Below are 27,331 nucleotides of genomic sequence, written 5' to 3'. Positions count from 1 at the left end.
ATACATCTAACATGGGATTCTGAATAAGAGCCCAGTATGAATATTGCATATAGTCTTTGTATTTTATAAGCATATTGTCTTGATATATTCTCCTATTTATTTTCTCCTCTTCCTTAGATTTGGGACTGGAATCAAAGAAGTTTTATTTAAAGTTGTAGACAACTTGGAATTAGAGCTCAGTTATATTTTTAGCTTGTAGTCTATGATTAAACATACCAACTGTTTTATCTTCAATGAGCAAGTGTATCATGACAGAATTTTAAGATACATGAAAATCTCTAAATAAGATTGTTAACGTGGATTATTCCACAAGTGAGAAGGCAGTGACATTATTTTCATAACTTTTAATATTTCACTGAGGTTTCCTACATAGACTTAGTTCATGCATGTCTTAGAAAACAAATTCTGTAAATAGAGAATTATCTTCCTAAATTTCTTAAATATAAATTATACTGTGCTAGGTGATTTATAGTTAATCATCACAACACTCAGTCTACTGAGATTGATATTATTACCCTCATTTTAAAGATAAAGAATTGAGGGACTCCTGGGTGGCCCAGTAGGTTAAGACACCGACTCTTGGTTTCGGCCCAAGTCATGATCTCACCGTCCTGAGATCCAGCCCCGCCTGGGCTCTGCTGTGGGCATGGAGCCTGCATAAGATTCTCTCCCTCTCCCTTCAAGTCTGTGGTGTCATTTTTTTTTTTTTTCACTACAGACAGCTGTGGAAGCCACCGTTCTATGTGATAAGCTTCATTCTAGTGGCCACAGGATATTTTTCTATTTTAAAAATCAATATTGTTACCTTCTATTTTAATAATATTGACTAAAATTTAGCAAAAAATATATGTTCTAAAAATTTATGATGATTCAGTAGAATCAGGTTAATTTTTACTTTTATTTTTGATCTAACTTGGTATTTTCTTCCAAAATAACAGTTAATGTATTTTTCTTTTAGGAGTCGATACAAAGTTGAAGTTCACTCTTGAGCCATCTTTAGGTCAAAATGGTTTTCAGCAGGTAACTGTTTCTGGTTATTGAAAATACTCTTATTTGGGGGAATTACAAGGCATATAGAGTATATTCTTGCAGTATGAAAACTAACATATACTTTAATATACATAAGGCAGGTCTGTTTTTAAAATTATAGATAAATTAACTTATGAGCTGTGTAAATGGCCTGTGTTTATACCTGCAACAAAAAATTTTGTACTTGCTATTAATGGTGCAGGTGTGAAGAAAAATTTAAAAAACGGAATATCTATTACTTTGAATCCATAAGACATGTTTTTGTTTCTGAACTAGAGCTTCCCAGCCATTGTGTGTGGGTCTCAGGTGTCTTAAGAGGACTTCAGGTGGTGGGTGGGCAGGCCTTGGAGCCTGGCTCAAAGAAGCTCTGTTTACCTCAGTGTGCTGTACAAATTTTCTCATACTTTCTGGATGTCAAAATAGGAAAAAGGTTGAAAAGTGCTTATCCAGATCAATATTATCACTTTGCCAATATTTTTTCTGTGTTCCTAGTGGTATGATGCTCTGAAGGCAGTTGCCAGGCTGTCAACAGGTATACCGAAGGAATGGAGGAGAAAGGTAAGGAGGATTCAGAGGGGTGAAATACAAAAGGATCAGCACTCTGTTCCTCTTTAAAATGTCTGAAATGTCCAAAAGAACATTCTAGATTTAGTAATTTGAAAGCCGTCTCTCTTCATTATTTATTCATCTAGTAAGTATTTATTGATTATCGATTCTATGCCAAGAGAGATTGAGGGATGATTTAAAGGCAGAGGCTGCTCCATGGTGAAAAAAGACCCATTCTCCATGAATGTCCAAGTACAGAGAGTGATTCCAAGCTAAGTGTAACAAGCTCAGAAGATTGTATAGCTAATTCAGTGAACTGAGATAAGAGTTGAAAAAATTTTTTGTTTCCTTAACAGTATCCCTCCTTAATGGCTGAATCATTGCTTAGTGCATAATAGAAGCTCAACAAATATTAATGGAAAGAATAAATGAAAGACCCTAATTGGTGCAATTCAGTATAGCAAACATTTCAATGAAAAGTTGATTTCTACATGTGGATCTGTTCCCATTTTCTTGCTAGCTGCAATAACTATTTTTTTTTCAATAACTATTTTTTAAATAAAGGTGAAATTATATATTTTACTTTAGGAATCTTCTTTATCTCTTAATATTTTAGGTTTGGTTGACCTTGGCAGATCAGTATTTGCACAGTATATCTATTGATTGGGACAAAACCATGCGTTTCACTTTCAATGAAAGGAGTAATCCTGATGATGACTCAATGGGAATTCAGATAGTCAAGGTAAGGCCCCTGAGTTTGACCTATTGTCTTGATGTGGAAGGAGGTTTCTAAGAGCTAGACGTTCCCTGGACAGAGGATCAAACCTAATGGTCTGACTGTCCATATATTTTCTGCCTTCTTATTCACCTTTTAATGGGAACTTTGACTCTGTCTTGTTTTCATAAATTTGCATCTTGGCAGTAAGAAGAAAATGTTCCTATTCATATTCTATTTACTTGCTCACTTGATAGGAGATTGAAGTTTCTTCTTCTTTCTTTAGCATGGGTCAGTGCTGTTGGCTGGATTTTTACATGAAAGTTACAGGTTGTGAAATTTAAAGTCAAGTATATTTCATGTTAGAGTGGGTTCTTATTAGGATCTTTGATAATTTCTTAACTGCCAATTTATGAAGACAGTCAGATTGACTGATGGGTCTACTTAAAACCAGATGGTCAAGGGTTCAAGCCAGCTGTGGAAACAGCTGTGGTTTGCCTACTGGGATTATTACAATTGATTAGGGTCTGTTGCCAAAAGCCAAGGTTGCTAATTCAATTTGATCCCACTCTTGTTCTCTTACATAAGCCTCTAACACACGGCTTTTGGTTTTATATGAGTTCATTACAGTATAATGCTAAGCTCGGGTTTTATTTTTTATTTTTTGCAAAGATTTTATTTATTTGACATATAGACAGCAAGAGAGGGAACATAAGCAGGGGGAGTGGGAGAGTGAGAAGCAGGCAGGGAGCAGATCAGGGAGCCTGGATGGGGTGGGGGGTTAGGAAGTGGGGATGGGAGGGGTTTGGGGGGCTTGAGGGACTCGATTCTGATTCCAGGACCCTGGGATCATGACCTGAGCCGAAGGCAGACACTTAACAGCTGAGCCACCCAGGCACCCCCTAAGCTGGAGTTTTAAATGGGAAATTGTCTCTCATTAATTTTGGCCACCAGAATTTGGCTAAGGTTTTGACAGATTTGAAGATACTTTTTTCATGAAGAAGTCTTAACTATGAAAGGAGCTGTTTCATAATCTAACTCAGTCCATTTCAGGCAAATGTTAAAAAGAATGATGAAATTCTATTTTGTATGTTTCTAAAGCCTGGGCACTGTCCATATTTTTTAGCTGTTTATTTGGAATTTCAGAATGTTTCTCAGAGATGAAGTATTCCATGTTTGAAATGTTTTCTTTCTGTTTAAATTGTGAGTTAAGGCAGTATACATTTTATAACAATCATGTTATTTAGAGGATCTTTAATTTTTCTCATTGAAGTGAATGCTGTGTCAGTAAAATGACATTAGCTCCTGAAAATCATAGTTTCTGCTTAGTTATTAAATTATATATATTGCCTTCATTAAATACTAAAGCACGACAGATGTTTATTTTTTATACAAATTTATAAAATAATTTGGGTAGATTTTTCTCTCTTGGACAGAATGATTTTCCTGTCTCTCTACAGTATTGCATTTTTTGCTATTTTGATATTGCTCCTTAATATTTGGAGTTTTGATAGTTGAATATTACATCTCATTTCAGAGAAAGGAATAAGACTAGCATCAATCATGCATATATTGAAATGACTCTTATTTTATCTGAGACATAGTATTAAAAGAAACTTTCAGTTTATATAGAAATATAATGTAATTTCTGTTAATTGAGTCACTTTTGTATTAATTCTGAAAATACTTTAAATTTTGACAGAAAATTCTGAAGAAGGTTAGAAAATTTGCCTGACTGAAATTGCTCTTGACAGTGTTCTAAGTCAACTACATCTCAATAAAACTGGGGAAAAAAATGTATCTTAGCATATTAGAAAACATTAGGAAAAAGAAAATTTTAAAAATTGTTTTGGACCATGTGTATAGGGTACATAAACATTTTTAAAAGCTAAAATCCGTGCTGATAATCTAATTCTATTTAATGCTGAGGCAAACTTAAAGGCATTTTTTGGAGAGACTATAAGGAGACATTTTAAAAAAATATTGTTTGCCTTCTTCAGGATCTTCACCGCACAGGCTGCAGTTCCTACTGTGGCCAGGAGGCTGAGCAGGACAGGGTTGTGTTAAAACGGGTCCTGTTGGCCTATGCCCGATGGAACAAGAACGTTGGGTACTGCCAAGGATTTAACATCCTGGCTGCTCTAATTCTGGAAGTAGTGGAAGGCAACGAAGGGGATGCACTGAAGGTGAGTATGGGGCTCTGAAGAGGGCAGTTGAAATTCTTCTGAGAGTGAAATACTGGAACTGTCATTCCTCTTCCCTGATGGCCATTTGCTATACCTTGTAATGACCCATAATCACCACTTCCCCCATGTTAAAGCCAGGTCACGTGACAGACTCACATATCTGCCAGATGTGAGGAGAATGATTGTTTTTGGTCCCATAGATAAAACATCACATTTTTAAAGCAAGTGGAATATGAATTGTATTAATTTTTTGTGATTTGTAACAAATTAGCTGCCTAAAATAGCAAACATGATTTACCTCACAGTTTCTTTGAGTTAGGAATCTGGGTGCACTGTAGCTGGCTCTAAGTCATATTGTTGTGTCATCCAAACTGTTGGCTGGGTCTGCAGCCTCATCTGAAGGCCCAGCATTCACTTCCAAGTTCATATGGTTGTTGGCAAGATTTAATTCCTCACAGGTGGCTGGCCCAGGGCCTAGGTTCCTGGTTGGCTATTGGCTGGAGACCTTTTTTTAGTTCTTTGCCATGTCTCCATCTTACAGCAAGGTGGCTGGCATCCCTCAGCGTGAGTAGGAGAGTAAAAGAGAATGGGCAAGGCAGGAGAGATTAAACTGCAGATTTATACCCTAATACCAGAAGCTGCATTCCATCATTTTTGCCATACTCTATTCATTAGAAGCCAGTCATTGGGTCCATCTCTTACTCAAGGGGAAGGGCTCATATAAGAATGTGACTATCAAGAGGTGGAGGTCATAGGGTGGTCATGTTAGAAGCTGCCTGCTCCACAAGTTATGTTTAATTCTGGTTGGATCTTTTTATTGCTTTTCTATCTCATAGATGGGGAGTGGTATGGAGGAGGTAAGCTGAGAGTACGTGTATATGATGGAAGGTATTTGCATGGAACAAGGTTATGGAAGTGAATTATATTTTATTATCTCTTCATCTTCGATGCCTGAAACCTTTATTAGTAAAACATTTTGGAAACACTTTGAGACGGGTTACAAACAATTTAAGCTAATAAACTGGAATGTGAGTCCGTGAGTCACCAGAAATAATCTTTATGAGAAATGAAGCATTTCACATGCACAGGATGGCTGCTTCCTTATTAGCCTGGGGCAGTATGGGATTGCTAATTCATAATTGAACCCTCAAACTGCTATGCGTTGTAATGCTTTGTGATGGATACTTAGTCTTTGTTTTCAGGAGCCTCCTCCGGCCCCAGCCTTGTGTTTGACTGCGATAAATACCTTAGTGATATTCCCGGGCACTGACTAATGTCATATGGAAAAATAAACAAATGTTCCTCCAGGTTTTATATGCATCATGGTGGAATTAATTATAAACCCAGCCTGACCTGGTCTAAATCTGTATTCACCCTTTCATTTTTTCCTTTCCTGTACTTCAGGAAACAGCTCTGAATCTCCTTCTTCGTCATGGGGGAGAGAGGAGCCAATGACAGATCAAATACACGAGTTTAAAACATTTTTTATTAAGCCTTTGTTTTGCTCAGTCTGTCAGCTTCAGTTGATTTTGTTCTTTTCAGACGTAATTTCTGTGACTATAAAAAGGACTGTTGAAAAGTTGGAATAAGCAGTTCAGGTTAGGAGTGAGGTGGAGAGGTCTGGGGGTGGGGACATACTTGCCATTCAAATCATGAAAGAAACTCCTTGACAGACTAAAAATTCACATAAAAAAGATGGATGAGATAAAGCTGAGGAACTGAATATTTATATTTCTGCCTCTAAGAAAACGAACTCTGTGAGATGAAATGACATCATCATCATTTCAGAATCTTGTGGTTAGACATTGAATGTGCAGAGGAAGATTGGATTCATGAAGAATCGCTTCAGATGCAAGGGAAAATATTGGGGTCAGTGTTTCTTAGCCGCTCCTTTGGCCCCTGCAAGTTTTAATTATTAAGCAAATAAATAGTTTATTTGAGAAGTAGTTAAACCATTTTGCGTGCTTTTCAGCACTTAACGTTTTTTCTGAGTAACTGTTTTTAACTATTTGTTAAAATGTTTAGGCTCCTTCATTATTTAGTTTTAAAAAAATATGTAATTTTTTTAGAGCAGGTTCAGGTTCACAGCAAAATTGAGAGGAAGGTGTAGAGATTTTCCATATGCCTCCTGCTCCCACACATGTACAGCTTCCCCACTATCAACATGCCCCACCAAATGTACATTTGTTACAATCTGTGATTGTAACATGGATTACAATCCACGGGTTGTATTGCCTGGTACAGGTCATGGTCACCTAAACTGTATAGTTTACATTAGAATTCACCCTTGGTGTTGTACATTCTGTGGGTCAGACAGATGTTTAATGACGTATCTTTATCGTTATAATATTCATCCAAATTTTGTTTACTGCCCTAACAATCCTCTGTGCACTGCCTGGTTATCCCCCTGCCTTACCCCCCTACCCCCGACTCCCCAGGCAACCTCTGATCTTTTTATGATCTCTTGCTCTATCCTGATGTCATATAGTTGGAATCATACAGTATATATCCTTTTAAGATTGGCTTCTTTCACTTTGTAATAAGCATGTAAGGTTCCTTCATGTCTTTTCATGGCTTGGTGGCTCATTTATTTTTAGTGCTGAATAATACTCCACTGTCTGGGTATGCACGGTTTATCTGTTCACCTACTGAAGGACGTCTCTGTTGCTTCCAAGTTTCAGCAAATTTGAGTAAAGCTGCTATAAACATCTGTGCACAAGTTTTTGTGTGGACATGAGTTTTCAGCTCCTTTGGCTAAATAACAATGAGTGTGATCGCTGGATTATATGGTGAGAGTATATTTAGTTTTGTGATAAACCACCAAACCGTCTTCCCAAGTGGCTATAGAATTTTGCATTCCCACCAGCAACGTGTGAGAGTTCCCGTTGCTCCACATTCTTGTCAACATTGGGTGTTGTGTGCATTCCAGATTTTGGCCATTCTTTTTCTTTCTTTCTTTCTTTCTTTTTTTTTTTTTAAGATTTTACTTATTTATTTGACAGAGAGAGAGATCATAAGTAGGCAGAGAGGCAGGCAGAGAGAGAGGAGGAAGCAGGCTCCCTGCCGAGCAGATAGTCTGATGCGGGGCTTGATCCCAGGACTCTGGGATCATGACCTGAGCCAAAGGCAGAGGCATAACCCATTGAGCCACCCAGGCGCCTCTGGATTTTGGCTATTCTGATAGTTGTGTGCCGTGGAATCCTGTTTTAATTTGAATTTCCCTGATGATATATGAGGGGCGCCTGGGTGGCTCAGTGGTTTAAGCCTCTGCCTTCCGCTCAGGTCATGATCCCGGGGTCCTGGGATCGAGTTCCGCATCGGGCTCTCTGCTTGGCGGGGAGCCTGCTTCCTCCTCTCTCTCGCTCTCTCTGCCTGCCTCTCTGCCTACTTGTGATCTCTCTCTGTCAAATAAATAAATAAAATCTTAAAAAAAAAAAAGAATTCTTTGTATATTTTGGATAATAGTCTTGTATCAGATACATCTTTGACAGATATTTTCTCCCAGTCTATGGCATGTCCTTTCATTCTCTTGACATTGTCTTTCACAAAACTGAAGTTTTAAATTTTGAAGTAATCTAGCTTACCAATGGTTTCTTTCATGGATCGTGTCCTTGCTCTTGCATCTAAAAAGTCATAACCATACCCAAGGTCATCTAGGCTATGTTATCTTCTAAGAGATTTATAGTTTTGCATTTTACATTTAGGTCTGCATTCTCTCTTGAGTCATTTTTTGGTGAAAGGTGTAAGGTTTGTGTCTAGATTTAGTTTTTGGCATGTGGACGTCCAATTGGTCCAGCACCATTTATTGGAGACACTATTTTTGCTCTATTGCCATTATTTATCTGAAATTTTTTTAAGATCTAATGCGTGGGGATGCCTGGGTGGCTCAGTGGGTTAAAGCCTCTGCCTTCGGCTCAGGTCTTGATCCCAGGGTCCTGGGATCGAGCCCCACATTGGGTTCTCTGCTCAGCAGGGAGTTTGCTTCCCTTCCTCTCTCTCTGCCTGCCTCTCTGCCTACTTGTGATCTCTGTCTGTCAAATAAATAAATAAAATCTTAAAAAAAAAAGAAGATCTAATGTGTGGTCTTCAAAATGTATCAGTGGGTGGAGTGACCTACCTAGCACAACACACGGCTGTCTCTGATGCCCTACGTGAGACTTTGAGATACCTTTGGACAGAGAATTTCAGTGTGTCACAGGAATTACTATGATAACTGAAAATTTTTGTTTTTCTTGTTTCATGTAATTTTGAGAGATCATCATTTCTTCAGAAAAGCTGAAGTATCTCCCTCAGTATTTATCCTTAGATAAAAGTGCCATTATAGACCATTACTTTTAAATATTGCCTTTGGAGCCTGTCCATCCCTATTCTCCTTACTCAGAGAGGGCAGTCTTCTCTGCCGGACATCTGAACCCCCTCATCAGCTGGCCCCAGTCCTTCCAGGACCTCCTTCCTCCACACGGATTGAATCTACTGTTCTCCTTTTGTTGCTCAGCTCCCCCGTAATAAAGGTCTCAGAGGGACTCTCTCAAGAGAAGGGCCCAGCCCTTATTGGCTTAGTCAAATCAATGACCCTAAAAAGTAAAAATTGTAGACCCTAAAATGTAGAAATTGTAAAAGTAGAAATTGGATGAGGGAAAGATGGGCTCTTGTCAGGTCTGGAAGATAATTTTCTTGGGAAATAGAGTTTTGTTTTAGACTGAAAATTAAAAATGTGAGATCATGATATAGGGCCAGCTATGATTTTATTCTTAATTTTGTTTTTCCTGTGCTCTGGGGAGTGCATGGTCTCCTAGGGAGGAGGAGGACAGCAGAAGATACGAGCTGACAGAGTAAGGACCAGAGATTGACACACAGAACTCGTGTGTTTTGCTGGGTCATTCTAGTAGTCCTTGACATCTTAGCAAAGGTTACACAAATAGAAAAGTAAGAATAAAAATAGTAATTTGAAGAACTTATGAGATAATCTTATGAAAGAAATCCAGATTTTGAAAGTACCACATGTTCAAACAAAACCCTTGTTGCCTTGTCCTGGGAGAGGAAAGTGGACGGAAAGCCACTCTCAGTTTCAATAACGGGGTTGATGCTAAGTGCATCTCTAGACTTGTTTTCGTTTGGGACGGGGTGGGGTGAGGTTTATGATGGTTCAGCTCTTCGTTCTCATATGAAGGTTGTGAAACTGCTGCCACCAGGGAGCCAGTATGGGATTGCTGCTCACTGCTGATGGAGCTCATGCTCCATCACTGAGTGAGGCTGAGCCTTGTACCAGCATAGCTCCTTAGGAGCTGAACTCAGGTCTCGTGGCCCATCTAGAAACTTCAGACAGCAGTGGACTGTGGGTCTGAGTTCCTTTAATAATTACGCTTCTTGCTCCTCACCCAGCATGGAGATGAGCCATGGAAGTCCAGAACATTCAGTATTGACACGTTGGAATGATGGTGTGCTTTGGCTAACTGCATTTTTAAAATACATTCCTTTTATTTGGGACATGCTGGGATCTCAGTGTTTACGAAGTGATCTTATTCTTTATCTTTTTCTTCAGATTATGATTTACCTTATTGATAAGGTACTTCCTGAAAGCTATTTTGTCAATAACCTCCGGGCTCTGTCCGTGGACATGGCTGTCTTCAGGGATCTCTTGAGTCTGAAGCTCCCTGAGTTATCTCAGCACCTGGACACTCTTCAGAGAACCGCGAACAAGGAAAGTGGAGGTAGTGATGACTCGGCGCTGTTACAGCCCTGGAAATATTTCACTTCCCCGGTTCCACTGTCCCCCCTGAGCCTAGACCTTGCACAGAAATACTTGTCTTCAGGTGTTTCTGTTCATGAGCGTTTGGTGCAATGAAATAGATGGTTAGAGAACAAAAACACAACTGAAAAAAAATCATAGGGCCCTGTGTTGAACCTCCGACTGGTTCTGGTTAGGAAGCCTGTCAAGAACCGAGTACTTTACCAGTCCTGGATGGACACCTAACAGGATACATTGCTCCCTAGATGGAGAGTCTGTCTTACCATCTAGTTCAGCTGCTCTCAGCTCGTACCAACCCACAGGAGTCCTTTAAAGCTGAGCGACTGTACGATTTCACACAGACTGTGCTTTTGCCAGAACCATGGAGCCTGTGGAGAGTCAAATATACATCCCCCTTTAGTTTTAGGAGATAAACCAACAGTCTTTTGGGTTCAGATCAGTGCTCCTTTTATCTATCCGTGGTAGGGGTATTTAGGTTTACTACAGATGAATGGGTCCGCTCTTTCTGGAGAAGGGCTTCCCAGACCTCCAGATAAGCTTCGGAGCCCTGCAGTGGGGGAGGCCCTGGGTCGAGGGATGGGTGGAGCCTCTGCTCAGCAAGCAAGAGGCTCCGAGTTGCCACTGTCTGGTGGGCATTACCCCGCTTGCTGAGGAGCCCGAGCTCGAGGCTGTGGTCGTACCTGCTGCCTCCACTTGCCTGGCTCTGTGCAGGGGTCCCAGGAAGAATAATGAAGTTTGTTGTGTTTCCTGGAAGTGGTTGCCAGTTCCGCACCCATGCATTGAAGTCTGGGAAAATATGAAAAGATGTGAGGACCTAATCTGTGATTACAGGACACTGGACATTTTAGTGATGCCTGGCTGTCTCTTAGCATTTCCTTCTCAGCCACCTGAATAATCTTTAATTTGGCTGTGCAGTGCCCTTGCACACCTCTGGGGGTGTCCTAATACGTCCGATAGAGTGTAGCGTGTCCAATGTCAGACATGCTTTCCTGGCTTCCACCTTTGCCTCCAAAGGTCCTGAACTTGCCCATAAGCGCTGCCCTCAGATTCTTAATTTTCTGAACCATGATGCTCTTTTGTTTTTGCAGAAGAAGAGAGAAAATGAGTGCAGGAGAACAGATCTTGTTTGGCTTATCCTTGGGTAAATGTGTAGTCTGACTAATTTGGAGGGAGAATCAATTTAAATACCTACGTTTTTACATTTCATAAAATACATACTAAATGCCATCACAGGAAGTAGGAGGGAGCTCTGTGTTTTTGGTGAGTTCAGAAACTTCAGTGTGAGCTGCGTGGATTGTTTAATTCACAATATTTTAAAATTTCATGTTGTTTAATCTGCAAATACTCTGAGCTTTTCCAGCTCTCTTTCTGTTTTGATTTCCAGTTTAATTCCACTGTGGTCTGAGAGCTGTGCATAATTTAAGAAGTAGACAAGTAATTTCATAAAGAGCCATGTTTTTATCAGCAGCACTTGAATAAAAGTGGGTTTTATGAGGTTTCGAAAATTGGATTCTACTTTTAAGAGGCTAAAATACTTTCTTTTTATCCTGTTTTTAGTGAGGAGAGGATTCTCCTTAATTTTCAACACCCCAAAATAGGTAGAGCCAAATTAAATTTTAGGTTAAGATTTCTGAAATATCGGGGGACCTGGGTAGCTCAGTCAGTTAAGCATCTGCTTTTGGCTCAGGTCATGATCCCAGGGTCCTGAGATTGAGCCCTTCGTTGGGCTCCCTGCTTAGTGGTGAGCCTGCTTCCCTCTTTCCCTCTGCCTACCATTGCCCTTGCTTGTGCTCTCTTTCTCTCTCTGTCATATAACTAAATAAATAAAATCCTTAAAAAAAAGATTTTTGAAATATCATTAAAAATTTGTGAAAATCCCTTATTGAGATTTTTTTGTCAAACACACCTGTGTTCTTCCAAAAAAAAGGAGACAAGGGAGGAAAGAACCAATATGTAGAGATCTAAAGAAATCAGTCAGGAAATGTAACATATTTGGTGGATGTGGATGATTGAACAAGGCTAATTTTATATCTTGCATCAATTCTGAAGAAACACAGAATGTTTGTTTTATTTCAGGTGGCTATGAGCCCCCACTCACGAATGTCTTCACGATGCAGTGGTTTCTGACTCTCTTTGCTACATGCCTCCCTAACCATACGGTCTTAAAGATCTGGGATTCAGTCTTCTTTGAAGGTTCAGAAATCATCCTGAGAGTGTCGTTGGCCATCTGGGCAAAATTGGGAGAGTAAGTGATTTCCCCATTCTGTTTTGTTCTGTGGTGTGGGGGGCTTTAAGCAATTTTGTGCTCTAATTTGAAAAGCATCTATATTTAAGTAGGAGCAAAAGAGAAAGTTGGGAACTTCGTTGAATTGCTTTAGCCTTCTGAAATCTTAGTTGGCTGATTCTTGAGTATTGGGGGCAAATAGAATCTATGTTGGGGAAGGGAGGGCAGGCTTTTCCACGTCTGTAGATCTCCACTTCAGTGCTAGTGTCCTGGCTGGTTTACTCTGCACCCTCTCCCTAGACTCTAGTTGGGAAGAGAGGGAGGGAGAGGAACTGAGATGGAAGAGGAAGATTGGGAGAGGAGGAGCTGGGTTTGTTGTTAACATTCATGATTTGGATGATTTTTAAGTCCTTAGTATTTATTTAGTTCTGCCCTTCAGGGCCATAATAAAATTAAATGAGATAATATGTATAGGGCCTCTCTGGTGCTTAGTACATAGTCAAGAGTAGAACACACAGAGGGCACCTGGCTGGCTCAGTCAGTAGAGCACGGGACTCTTGATCGCAGGGCCGTGAGTTCAAGCCCTACTTTGGGTGTGGATCCTACTTAAAAAAAAAAAAAAAATAGTAGAACACATTGAACCTCTTGTTTTTCATCAGGAATTAATTCTGTGATGAAATCTGTTACTACCAAACATAGTACCACATAGATGTTACTTATATTTGTTACCAGTAGCGGGACTGTGAAAAGGAGGGTATTTTCACCCATCTCTAATATATTATGACTATTATGTGAAAATTCTACCTTTTGGGTAATGGAAGGGACATTAGGATGAAATTGTTATAGTTAAGATGCAAAGAAGTTTTTAATGTTTGTTTCCTAGAGTTTTAAATGACTTGAGTACTCATAGACAACATGTCAGAAAACTAATAAATCACTGCCAGTATTTTGTTTCAAAAACCTTTTAACCAGTCTTTTATTTATGTTAAGTTGTTTCCTGGGAGACTTGCAGTATTTCCCATTTTTTGCAAGAAAGATCCACCAACTATCAATTCAGGGATTTAGAAAGATCATTATTGTGTAGAACTATTTGGAAACAGCACATAGCCATCTCCTTTGCTTTTGATTTTTGGTATACTGCTTCTCAGCTGGGCAAATAAATGAGTCTGCTGGGGATTTGGAGTGCTGTTTACTTATCTTTTCATTATCCCCCGATATCTAGATCTTTCTGCAGTCCTACATTTCCAACCTACTCTATGCCCGAAGCTCCTTGAACTTTGACAGTGTCTGTGGGTGGGATAGTCCAGTTACCAGGTAACTAGTTTATGGAATTAAAACAGTATAGCACTTTACTAAGGCTGAGTCCGTTACAGTCACCTTTGTGCTCGTTCTCAGTTGTGGGGCAGGAGGAAAAGAAGGGATTCTGGTTTTACTCTTCCCTATCCATTACCCGTGGATCAGAATTTGTCTGGTCCTCCCAGGGAAGTCATGATGTGGATCAGCATTGCTCGAAGCACTGTAGGGGTGAAACTAGCTCGTTTAGTACTCATCATAAAATGATTTTACCATCATTTTATGGGGTAGGTATTGTTCTCACCCCCATCTCACAGATGTGGGAACTGAGCCACAGAGAAGTTAAGTGAATTGCCCAAGGTCACTCAGTAAGTGGTAGGGCCTGATTTTGAACCCAGATGTCCTGGCCCCAGGATCTGCACTTTTTTTTTTTTTTTAAGATTTTATTTTTGCATAATCTCTACAGCTAATGTGGGGCTTGATCCCACAACCCTGAGATCCAGAGTCACATGTTCTACCCCTGACTGAGCCAGCTGCGTGCCCCTAGAATCTGCACTTTTACTAACGTGAGTCTACTGACAATAAACCGGTATTGTTTATGAAGTTCAGGGGATAGAGGAATGACACTGGTGGGACTTCAGATGTTTCAGTGTCTTTGCTCACTGCGCTTCTCCTTTTTTTTGAGCATGCCACTTTTTAAACGAAAGGAAGGGCAGCATGTCACCAAGAGCCTACAGTGCTATCATGACATCGGGCAGCTTAAATGCCTGGTCTCATTCAGTTCTCTGCATAACCCCAGGAAGTAGGTAGGATTCTTCTCCTGCCTTTCCAAGAGGGAAAGCTACCCCAGAGGGTGAATTAACTAGCTCATGGTCCCATAGCTCATCAGCTGCAGAGCTGGGACTTAATCCTGGATCTTTCGGACTCCAGTGCTTGCATTCCTCCCCACAGACTTTCTGCTGGAAAAATCATGAACAACAGCTCCATGGAACCTCTCCATTCCCCTTCCTCCTGCGACTTGGCGTTTCTTCTTTTCACTCACATCACGGGGTGCTTTGGGAATCCGTAAGTTGTGGACCCTCAGCACACCTTCCCTGGTGTCTCTCAAGTATCCTTTCTCCTCTGACCCCCAGCACTGCCTTGCTCCCTCATATGTCATCCTGGCCTAGTGCCATGTTTCCTTCCTGGTCTTCCCATCATACCTTACACTTGCCATGCGACCTCCAGCCAACCTTGCCGAGGGCACATCTGTTCCCTCACTCCCTGGGAAGTGCCTTTCAGTGACTCTTGCCCCGAAGAACCTCTGCAGGCACATGACGCCATTGCCATCTGCTGTCTGCAGCTCTGTACCCTCGCTCTGTCACCCTCTGGCCATGCAGGCCACCTGGGCACCTTTGGTCGCATGGAGCTCCTTCCACAGCCTGGAATGGGCCTGCCGTCTTCTGCATCCACGTCTTTGGAAAGCCTTTTCTTCCTTGTCAGCCTGGAGTATATTTTTCAGAACTCTTCTGAAGCATTATTTCCTTTCCTCACCCTCCAGGGTATACTTAACCACTTTTTCAATTATGCCCACACGCTACTCTGGAGTTTTGCAATAACACTTCAACAGGCTATTTCACTTAATGGCAAGGGGACAGAAGAGTGCACTCGAGCACCTGCAGTTTTTCCATCATCATGGTTTCTTTTGGATGGCCCCGTGGAAATTCCCCGACATTAGTGTATGTCAAAGTGTATGTCCTATGGTTGGGGAGGTGGGGGAAATACAATTATCCTACTCTACAGAGAATGTGGTAATAGATAAAACACATGCACGGTATTTTTGCTTTATTTTTTGATATTTATTTATTTGCTTATTTATTTATCCATGCCAAAAAGGTGGTTTCAGTAAAGCACAGCCACAGGAACCGCGGGCAGGAAGAGCTGCTCACGGTGCTCTTTGCTTGAGACTCTTGCTTTTTTCTCCCCCTACCCCCCAGAAGGATGAAAGTCTAAACTGCCTTAAAGGTTGCCAGGTGACAGATTTCTTTATTTACATGTAGAACCAAAATGCAAGAAGCACGGTGTAGTGGCCAGCTGGCTACAGCACCCGGAGAAGAACCGAAAAATTTCTGTCTGTGAAAGCGTCCTGGGGATGGTGAAATGTGCAGAAAAGTTAGAAGTTCTTGTTCTTGTATTTTTCATCTTTCACTTCTACTGCGGTTTGGTTTCAGTCTATCAGTGATAGCACCATCGTGGCCCCAGATTCCCTACAGGGGGGTAATTGTTCTCTGGGACCCAATTTTGTGGTTATTAGTTCTGACTGATGGTGGGTGTGTTGTGTAGAACGTGTCACATGAAAATAAGCAAGATGCCGCGGGTGGGGCTGTGAGGCTGGCGAGCAGAAATGAAAGATAGGAGCTCATCCTGTAACAAGTACCTCTAAGCCACCTTTGGTGTTTTTTTTTGCAGACTGTGTACCAGGGTTGTGATTTATAAAAAAAAAAAAAAATTTAGCAAAAATGGGTTAATTTGGAAATAGCAGAGAATTGCAAGCTGGGACATGAAAACTGTGTGCAAGCCATGGGCAAGTGCCTAGGATTGTGATTTTTGTTGATTGCTCACTTTGATGGCAAGAGGCAATACCTTGTTTTGCACCTGCAGCATATACCTGATAAACAACAACAGGGGGGCCTAAACATTTTCTTCTGCTCTCCTTTCTTTATCCAGGCAGATAGAATGCTGTGAGACAGCAGATGAATTCTACAGCACCATGGGGCGCCTTACCCAGGAGATGCTAGAGAATGACCTTCTGGAAAGCCATGAACTCATGCAGGTGAGTGGGCAGCATGGCCCCACCTCAGGGAACCCAGGGAAATATGTTTGGCCAGCCCTCAGACTGTTTTTCACTTGACCAAGAGTCGATATATAATTTGATCAAAATCTGTCAAAGGGGAAGGAAGAAATGAATAATGGGTATTTGTTATGCTTCCATTCAAGCTGTGTAGCTTAAGAGTCCAGCCTCCAAAAAAAAAAAAAAAAAAAACCCAAAACTCTCAAATCTTATTTTTTTAGATTGATTTATCTTTGAGGGGTGCCTGGGTGGCTCAGTGGGTTAAGCCTCTGCCTTCGGCTCAGGTCATGATTTCAGGGTCCTGGGATTGAGCCCCACATAGGGCTTTCTGCTCAGCAGGGAACCTGCTTCCTTCTCTCTCTCTGCCTACCTCTCTGCCTACTTGTGATCTCTCTCTCTGTCAAATAAATAAATAAAATCTTAAAAAAAAAAAAAAGATTTACTTATCTTTGAGAGAAAGAGAGTGTGTGAGTAGGGGGAGGGGCAGAGGCAGGGCATCCTCAAATAGACTCCCCACTGGGCAGAGAGCCTGCCGTGGGGCTCGATCCCAGGACCCTGAGATCATGACCTCTCATGACCTGGGCTGAAATCAAGAGTAGGATACTCAACAGACTGAGCTACTCGGGCACCCCTGAATCTGATTTTTAACCTTTTAAAAGGAGACTTGTGGAGCAACATAATGATTTTGGGGAAGAAATTGTTGAAGATAAAAAGGAGATTATTGGATAAAAAGGAGATTATTCTAATCAGCATATTAGTTTATTTGTTTTATCCATATTTTCTACTCATGTCATTGTGTATTTTTTTTTTTAAGATTTTGTTTATTTGAGAGGTTGAGAGAGAGCACAGTGTGGGGGCAGGGGTTGCAGTGCAGAGGGAGAGGGAGCAGGAAGCCCGGTGCAGGGCTCAATCCCAGGACTCTGAGATCTATGTATTAATCATAAGTTTCAATATGAAAGACTTGAAGGGTTTTGTTATTTTCTGGCGCATTATTATATCTCAATATCATATTCATAAAGGCATTAAAATTGGTAGTATAGAAATAACAGCAACATTGTTAATATTCTCTCTTGCATTAGGTTCTATAATATGATTTTACCCTTATTTTCCTCTGACACTTCTGACTGCTGCTTCTCTTTCTGGTTGTTCCTTCTGCCCACCCACCAACCGTGGGTCTTATCCAGGGTTGTCCTTGGGCCATATTTCCTTCTTTCTCTGTGATTTCTCTCTCCTTTTTCTGGGTTTCAGTTTGTACTCGTATGCTGGGTTCCATGCATGAGGTCATGTTTGGGTGCTGCGCCCCGTCAACAGATTGGAAACCGAAGACTCAGACCCTGACTTAGGGCTGGAGAAGTAAGGAGTTTCTCTTCCTTTGTTCATTTCCTGGCATCTCCAGCTCCTTCTCAGAATCCCTGATGTTTAGCAGACAGCTGCCTGACTCATTGAGAATGGTGACCACCGACAGAACTTCCCTGAACATTTATAGTTTTTATTTCAACTTTCCTTTGCATTCTCATCTCTTCTTCCTTTATTCCTGTCTCAGAGGAGGAAGGGTTCTGTCTGAGGCTGACCTCGATGCTCTGGTCCTGAGTCTCCCCACATATCCCGGGGCCATGGCTGCATCATCGCTCGTTCTCTCTCAGAGGGAAGTACCTTTATTGAACATGGCTCTGTGTGTGAGGTCCACGCTTGGCATTTTCCATGTATGAGATCCTCCATGTCCCACAGAACTGCCAGAATCATATGCCCAAGGCAGGACGTTGGGCGACCATCCCTTCTCCCTCACTCGTGAAACTTCAGTGGCTACTTCCGTGTCCTGCCTATAAAATGAAGCAGGACTTCTCAGCTTTAGCGTCAGTACTCTTGACCGGCATTAACTCATCTTTTCAGCCACAGCTGTTCCGTTTTGTACGCTTGACTTACTCTAGTCAAGTCAAGCTGTCTTCCGTGCTCCCTGAAATCCCTGGGAATATGCCTCCTCTGTCCCTTTGCCCCCGCTGCTCAGTCTTTCCCTTCTACCTACACATGTTCAAGGCCTGCCTCCTCCTGAAAAGTTCAGATACATTTCCTTTGTGGGACATTCTCTGATCGTCTCAATGAAAATCATCTCCCCCACCCCAAAAAGAAAAGCATCTCCCATTTCTCTGAACCACCGCGGCATTTTCTTTGTACCTCTCTCATGAGCATTCATCACATTCGACCTTGACTGAGGACCATCTTCTTTCCTAGGTGATATTTTTAAGCTCCTTGAGGATAGGGATTGTGCTTTGCTCATAAACACTTAGCACTTTGCCTTTTACTAGAGCAGCTCAATAAATTTATTACTTCATTTAGCAAACACCTGTTAAGTCTGTGATTAGTTTCCTGCCTTCTCTTTTTCGATAAATGTTTGCTGGATTAAACAACACTCACAGATGGTGGCCCTCCTTCTAGATTCCCTCAACTCTAATACAGTTGGCATTTTGCTGCCAGAGTGATTGTCCACTCTGCCGCCTGGGTGTCTGCACATGTGAGATTGTGTGTGTGTGTGTGTGTGTGTGTGTGTGTGTGTTTGAGCACCGTGGTACAGAGCAGAGCAGAAAGGGGACTCATGGTTGAGGAAGTGGCATGCACAAAGTCATAGCCACTGGAAAACTTGGTGGTGTGTGAAGGAAATGATGAGGAGTTTGGCAGTTGGGGTGGGTATGGAAGACCACAGCCCAGGTAAGGATTGGACTTGACTTTTTAGGCCAGTGGTTGTGAAATTGTGCTTGCTGGAATTCCAGGGTTTCTGTGGAGCCTTTGGAAAGGGAAAAAGAAGACCTGAAAGGTCCTAAGGAGAGAAGGAAAATGATCTGAGTTGTGACTTCTGCCAGATATGGGCAGGGGCAGCGTTGTGAAGGGTGGACTTCAGGGGTCAAGTCTGACAGCAGGAGCTTATGAGAGGCAGCGATGGGTAGAAACAAGGATGGAACAGAGACGATACTTAGAAGGCGAAATTGAGGGGCGCCTGGGTGGCTCAGTGGGTTAAAGCCTCTGCCTTCGGCTCAGGTCATGATCCCAGGGTCCTGGGATCGAGCCCCACATCGGGCTCTCTGCTCCGTGGGGAGCCTGCTTTCCTTCCTCTCTCTCTGCCTGCCTCTCTGCTTACCTGTGATCTCTGTCTGTCAAATAAATAAATAAAATCTTTAAAAAAAAAAAGGCGAAATTGATAGGACTTGGCCATAGAAGATGGATAGGCGGTGAGGGAAGAGGAAATGGGGAAACAAAGGCAACCGACAAGTCTCTGGCTTAGGGAGGCGAGCATAAGTGTATGAGGGGAGGAAGATGGGTTTGTTTGGAGACAGGTTGTGTCGGAGGCCCATTCTGGCTGCCCAGGCCTTACCTATGCAAAGTGTTCCCACTACTTCATGGCCAGAACCTTCTGCACTGGTCAGAGCTCTGTTCCCATCCAGCCCTCTCTGCTCCTGCGCTCTTTCTCTCACTTGCTCTCAAATAAATAAATAAAATCTTCAAAGAAAAACAAAAGAAGCTTAAAGATCAACTACCCTAATCCTCTCACTTGACAGAGAGTGAGCGTGTGGCCAGTTCCCTCAGCTCTCTAGCGACAGACCCAGGACCGGGCGCCAAGTCCTCCACTCCTGGCCTGGTACTTTTCCCCTACCGCCCAGCACACGGCTCTGCCTTAGTCAAACCATGTCTTTCTCAAAGCGAGACTCCCCTTTAGAAAAATAAAGCCACATTGTATTTCCCTTAAACATTGCCAGAACAAAGGAGAGCTATGTGGACATACACCCTCTTTGTCCTACAGAAATGTCCAATCTTGGGAATTAGGAGAAGAGAGAACCACCTCATTCCCCTGCTTTAAGAGACTCCTCGAGGGAAAAATGCAGGCTGTGGTTTGATTGATTAGAAGCCATTTTAGTGGCTTTTCTTCTGCTGAGGAAAACATCTGGGTGGAGATGAACTGAGCTTAATTTTGTACAACTTATGTTTTTAGGCTTTTTTGCAAAGCATGCCAGTCATGAAAAAAGACATAGAAATTTTTTTTCTCTGCAGTATCTAAATATAAATGTCTGTTTAAGCGCACGTCCGTAGTTTGGATCATAAATTGACTTGTTGGTTTTCTTTGGCATCATAGGGTGTTACGGAGAGAAATGGTGAATGTCATTTCAAGGCACCCTTTTTCCTGTATTCACTCTTTAAAAAAAAAAAAAAACTAATTCAGTGGCTGGGATCCAATTATGGTGGGCCATAAATCTGCCAGCAAACCTGAAATGGCTCCAGATGAAAAATGTGGACTGTGTATAAGGTCTTTATTTTCAAGCTGAAAACGTGGAAAGATTCTCCCTGGTGGTCTTCCTCCGTTCTTTCAGTTCTCAGTGCCACACACAGAATAATCTGCTGGTTTTTTCCCTTCTGTAAATCACATCGCTCTTTTTTAATTTTTAATTTTATTAGCAATGGCTGGTTTTAAAAAAAAATGGATAGCATCTGGAAAAGAGATTGGGAGGATGCCGGTGAAATTGTGTATATGGATTCCAGTAAGACGTTTGACGAAGTCTCTCATTACTTCCTTGAGGGCAACAGAGAGAAGAAATTAGGTGCTTTTGTTAGAAGGGTCTGTAGGTGCTTGGGAAAACCTATGTGGAAGTGCTCGTCAGTAACGATTGTTACCTGTGGGGGGGGGCGCTGCGGTGCCATCACGTGGGATCTGCCCTTGGACTGTTCACACCTTTTTTAAAAGACTTATTTATTTATTTGAGGGAGAGAGAAAGAGAGAACACGCACATGGGAGAAAGGTGGGGAGGGGCAGAAAGAAAAGGTGAGAGAAAATCCCAAGCAAATTCCCTGTGAGCACAGAGTCCACCATGGGGCTTGATCCTAAGACACCGATTTCATGACCTGAGCTGAAACCAAGAGTCAGATACTCAACAAGCTGAGCCACCCAATTGCTCCCATACTGTTCAGTTTTTCCCATCAGTGATGGTGTGGAAATGACAAAGAATGGATGCGTGTCCAAAAGAAGGATCATGTCTGATTAGTGAGGGCTGTCAAAAATTGTAACCGTCTGCTCTGCAAAACAATGTGTGCCCGTAACTGGGAGTGTGTAAGCAGTGCCTTTGTGACCATCTGTTATAGGAGATGTTCTAGAGGGAATCTCTTTTGCAGAAGGAGGTTTAGCGAAATTATGTCTACATTGCTTTCTAGTCCTAAGATCCTATTAGCCTACCATATTTGGCTGTAAGGCAACTCGTAATATACCTTCCTTGGAATCTGTTGAAAACCTCTGATTTACGAAGTTGGGAACCTAGAGCTTCTCGGGTACTCTGAGGGCTGTGGTGATGTGTCGTGTGCATTCTTGGCATAAACTTGCCTTCAGATGTGAGACCTTCAAATACGTGAGTTGAACATATGAGAAGAAGTAATATAAACACGTTTGTCTCAGGAGCACTGATTTCTTCTATGTAGGACTAACTGAAAGTAAAGGATAGAGAAAGAAAGATCAAAAATAGAGAATGAAAACACCCATGGGGCCAGTTTTCTTTTTGCTCAGGTGTCTGAGTGGAAGCATGAAGGAGATCTCTAGGAGCTCGGGCCAATTACCCTGGGGTAGGATGGGATGAAGTAGAGGCAAGATGTTCTTCCCATTCCTGACTTATCAAGCTTCCTTCATGAGGCTGGACAAGGGACTATTTTGATAACTTTTTATAAAGACTGGCAAAAATAAAACACAAGTGAATCTTTAGCTGGTTGCCCTATTAATTGTCTTCAGTGAGACATCTTACTTCATTTATAAGGAATTTTGAAATTCCTAGCATTAACAACGTCATCTTTTAAAGTTGAATCCAAATGGTATGGGTTTTTTTTTTTTTAAATTATCGAGGTATGGTTGACATATAACATTGTTAGTTTTCAGTTCATGGCTTCCTGGGAGAAATGAAACTGTGATTAATACACATTTTCTGGTGAATACGTACTTGAAGGATTGAAGTAATATGTTTGGAGCAATTCAATTTTAATACAATTAAGAGAGCAAACAGGACTACTTTCCTCTTGCTGATAGAGTGATATATAATTTTGGAATCCTGGAGGAAGCACAGGTGCTTTTCCCATTTTTATTTATAGATTTTTGGCAGCCTATGCTTTACACCCTGTCACTTTTTCTTTTTCTTTTTTTCCTTTAAAAATAACAGCTAACAATTTTCACCTAGAACTCATTCACGGGCATTTGAAAAGGTGGCATCTTTGGAGAAAGTGGGCAGCTGATCACGAAATCATCCACTAGATTTAATTTTGTCCAGAAGGTTGACATTAAATGTCTATAAAATCATCAAACAAAGCTTTGAAAAATAAGCACTAGTATGAAAATCATCGATGGGTACTTTATTAAAGAAGTAATAGGGAACTCCTGGGTGGCTCAGTTGGTTAAGCATCTGACTCTTGAACTCAGCTCGGGTCTTGATCTAGGAGTTGTGATTTCGGGCCCTCGGGTTAGGGGCGTAGGAGAAGAATAAATGAAACAAGATGGGATTGGGAGGGAGACAAACCATAAGTGACTCTTAATCTCACAAAACAAACTGAGGGTTGCTGGGGGTAGGGGGGTCAGGAGGAGGAGTGGGGTTATGGACGTTGTGGGGGGTATGTGCTATGGTGAGTGCTGTGAAGTGTGTAAACCTGGCGATTCACAGACCTGTACCCCTGGGGATATAAATACATCATATGTTTATTAAAAAAAATAAAAAATAAATTAAAAAAAATAATAGGGAGCTGTGAATTTCTGAATTAACCCACTTGTCATTGGGCCTGGAGGAAGTCAGATTGCCCCGATCTGCCACCCATGTTCACCACTTGGAATGCCCAGTCACAGCCGGATTGATTTGAGAACTCACCCCTGCGTTTATCAGTACTGTTGTCTTTCTCTAAAACAGGTATTGAATAGAATCTCTCCACCTGCTGGGTAAGGCGCAGAATCGACCTCTTCACATCCAAATCATAAAACTCTAATGTCTTCCCAGGATTGATAAGAGTTGTTTGAGGCCACCGTTTCAGACTTGGCATTTTTGCTTTTGTTTTCCAGACTGTTTATTCTATGGCCCCATTCCCTTTCCCACAGTTGGCGGAGTTGAGGGAAAAGTACACCTACAACATTACACCATTCCCAGCCACAGTTAAACCCACCTCTGTTTCTGGGTAAGGTCTTTTTATCCCCCACTTCTTGTTTCATGATGGGAGGCTTAGTACTTTAATGTGTTATTGTAACTTTGTATTTGTTCATCCCCAGATATATATATATATATTTTTTTCCAAAGTATTTTGGTGCTTAAAATCTGAATGTCTCTTTCCCAAAGGTTTTGATTGACATTCAAGAGAGAGATTTTTAAAACTGTACTTTCCAAAGAAGATTGAAGCATAAACTAAAGGAGTATTTAGAAACTTATTTAACAGTATCAAATATTAAACATTTTAATAATTAAAGTAGGGTAGAACAGGTACATGAAGAGACAGATGAACTATTTTGAAATATAAAGACTGACATTGACAAATATATGTATAGGAATTTAGTGTTTGAAAACTTAGCATATCAAATCAATAGTGAAACTTTTATTTAAATGGAAAAAATGAAATAATAAAATTAGCAGAAGAAAATGTGGGAAAATATCTTTAGTTCTTTGGAAAGGTAAGGCCTTAATCATGGAATTAAAAACACCAGGGAAAAAGTTAAGTACTTTAAAAAATAATTTCCTGCATGATAGAAAACAGAACCAAACCAAACAAACCTCCACAAACAGGCACAAAAAAATGTTTGTGAAAAAAATATTTGTAACTGATATCTTGCATATATAAAGCTCCTAGAAATCAATAAGAAAATGAACACCCAATTGAAAAATGGTGAGAGAATGGGCATAGGTAGTTTACATAAGGAATGACATCACTGGTATTAAGAGAAATATAGCTTAAAGCTAGATTGAGACTCTGTTTTTATCTGTCAGATTGATAAAAATTCAAAAGGTTGATGTGCACTCTGTTGATGAGGCTATAGGCAAACACTCTTGCACATTGCTGGCTGGAGGTTAATTATTACAAGATTTGTGGCAGGCAATTTGGCAGTATTTCCCTAGATTACTAGTGCATATTTCCTTTGACCCAGCAAGTCTACCTTTATGACTTACGCCACGAATATATTTTTACACCTGCCCAAACCCAGTATGTATCGGGTTATTTATAGCGGCATTGCTTAATGACAGTATGTGAGTGGAGACCACTCAGGTGTGTAGCCTGGTCCCCTAACATGAGCCACATGCATTCAATCTAATGCAGCGATAAAGACAGGGTGAGGAAGCTCTACGTGTAAATCGGAGAGATTTTTAGGTAAATAGCTGTGAGGTGCACAACAGTGTAGATAGTATGCTGATATTTATTCAGAAGGAGAACAGTAAGACTGTATAGTTATATTGGCTTATGTATGCAAAACTGAAGGACACATCAGAAATTAGTAACAAGGGTCACCTTTGGGAATTAGGTGGGGCAGGGGCTGAAGCTGGACAGGGAGGGGAGGGAGACTTTTTATAGATAAGTTATGTGTCCACTTCTATATAAAACTCATGTGTATGTCATTTCAGCCATGTGACTGTATTATTTATTTATTTTTAAAATACCACTATTTTCCTTCAGTATTTTTCTTCTTCTTCTTTGTTTTCTAAGACGGCATGGGAAGGTCAGAGACAGTGATGAGGAGAACGACCCAGACGATGAAGATGCTATCGCTACTGCAGTGGGGTGTCTCGGGCCGTTCAGTGGGCTCCTGGTGCCTGAACTGCAGAAGTACCAAAAGCAGATCAAAGGTAAAGAGGCGGCTTTCTGTGTAGGTGATCTCTGTGTATTGATTCACCGTAGCAAACGTATTATTATTGTGTCGGATAAATGCCTGCAGTTTCCTGGCCTGATTACCCATCTTTATTGAAAGTGTCTTCTGTGTTACTTTATCTTTTATTTAAGATTTATTTATTTTAAGATTTTTTTTTTTAAAGATTTTATTTATTTGACAGATCACAAGTGGGCAGAGAGGCAGGCAGAGAGAGAGAGGGGGAAGCAAGCTCCCTGCTGAGCAGAGAGGCCGATGCGGGGCCCAGGACCCTGAGATCATGACCCCGAGAGGCTTAACCCACTGAGCCACCCAGGCGCCCCAAGATTTATTTATTTTTGAGAGAGAGAGAGAGAAAGCGTGCACACATGGGGGAGGGGCAGAATCCTCAAGCAGACTCCGTGCTGATCGTGGAGCCCAAGGCAGGGCTCGATCTCATGACCCTGAGATGACCACTGGAGCCAAATCTAAGAGTTGGTCCCTTAACCGTCTAAGCCACCCAGGCACCCCTACTTTATCACTTAGTAGGATCTCTCTGTGAGGTGTTGCATGCATCATACATATTTCTTTTTCTTTCTGAGGGGTTTTGCCCCCACTTTATCTGATTCCACTTGGTATGCTTAGCTCCCTAGCTCAGAACCTGGCACAGAACAGATGTTTAGTACCACATGCTGTCTGAGTTCAATTGATACAGGCTGGCTTCTTTTCCACTATAGAAATGTCCTCTGAAACATTAGGATAGCCTCTACTTGAATCTGAGTGATTAGAAACTCATTATCTCATAAGACATTCTGCTGGATCCTCTGCTTAGTCCATGACTTCTAGTCGTGAAGAGATAATCTCCACCTACCAGTTCTTTTAATAGTTCTTTTGAACAAAACAGAACAAGTCTACTTCCTCTTCTGTTGGACATTTCATCAGATCTTTGAGAACAGCCATCCCATCGTCTCCCCCAAATCCTTCCCTATCATCCAAGTTCAGAGTTTTTCAAAAGATACGACTTCTAGAACTTTTAATATTCTGTATATTCACCTTTTAATGCCCTGCGGTTTGATGGTGTCCCTCTTTGAGTTGGATGCTGTGCTACATTTGTTTTTTTCTTGCGGAGAATGGACTGCCTGTGGTCTGGACACCATCGATGGAATGAACTCTTAGGAAGCAGTTGGCCGTCCTCCCGCCATGTTCTTTCCTATCTTGGGTGGCAGTTCCTCCTTCAGGACATTTGTTCTACGTCTTCTAGTTTGAAGACTGTTCTTGTGAAAGAGGACAGAGACAAGAGTTAGCAGGCCCTCTGCATTTTCTTTGCCTTCTGCTAGCTTTGTACTAGCTTCTTCTGCCTGTGGTTGTTTCATGGTCGTCTGGTCCTCAAGCCTTAGCTTGTTTTGAGTTTTCGCCTGCTTTATAGTTTTGGTTCATGTGACTTTGCGTGTATGTCTTTGCTATGTCCTCTCCTCTTATCTCTTTAAATGGCTTTTAAAACACCTAAACTCAGCAAGAGTCCTATTGGTTTTGTCATGTCCTCCACCCCTTCTCTCTGCGACCCGAATTTCAGCTTTTGGTGTGTAGCCATGAAATCAATATGTATTTTAACTCCAAAATTTTTGCATCTGTGTTTCTGTAGTCTGGCTGTATGCCGCACCGCCCCCCCCCCCCCCCGACCTTTTTCCCTTCTGTTTTTCTGTCTGGGTAGCTGCTATGTGCTTCAGGATGATAGGATCAATTTCTCTTAAGTTTTATCATTAGCCTTTCTTGTCAGTTTTAAGTAAGTTCAGATTAGCAGGGCTGTTTTAATTTTTTTCTCCTTAAAAAGTGTTTTCTGTGAAAAAGTAAGTAAGCTTATCTGATATTTAGGCTTTATCTGGATAACACTTTTAGTAGATGTTAACATAATTGAAATGCCCCATTAATCTTTTT

The 27,331-nt window shown here is 41.3% G+C and overlaps 1 protein-coding gene across 6 annotated transcripts in view; it reads left to right on the top strand.

The window, feature by feature from the left end:
- The window catches only part of TBC1D30 (TBC1 domain family member 30), an 81,488-nt gene that overhangs the window by 46,259 nt on the left and 7,898 nt on the right, over positions 1-27,331 (top strand). For all 6 annotated transcript variants that reach the window (XM_046013070.1, XM_046013069.1, XM_046013068.1 and 3 more), the window contains 9 exons: positions 959-1,020; positions 1,522-1,587; positions 2,192-2,317; positions 4,291-4,476; positions 10,019-10,187; positions 12,302-12,470; positions 16,449-16,554; positions 23,633-23,745; positions 25,258-25,397. In XM_046013070.1, the coding sequence (XP_045869026.1) occupies positions 959-1,020; positions 1,522-1,587; positions 2,192-2,317; positions 4,291-4,476; positions 10,019-10,187; positions 12,302-12,470; positions 16,449-16,554; positions 23,633-23,745; positions 25,258-25,397 (1,137 nt within the window). The remainder of the gene's footprint in view (positions 1-958; positions 1,021-1,521; positions 1,588-2,191; positions 2,318-4,290; positions 4,477-10,018; positions 10,188-12,301; positions 12,471-16,448; positions 16,555-23,632; positions 23,746-25,257; positions 25,398-27,331) is intronic.

The sequence above is a fragment of the Meles meles genome, chromosome 7 (assembly GCF_922984935.1).
Source record: "Meles meles chromosome 7, mMelMel3.1 paternal haplotype, whole genome shotgun sequence".
Taxonomy (NCBI): domain Eukaryota; kingdom Metazoa; phylum Chordata; class Mammalia; order Carnivora; family Mustelidae; genus Meles; species Meles meles.
This window is presented reverse-complemented; position numbering and strand designations above follow the sequence as displayed.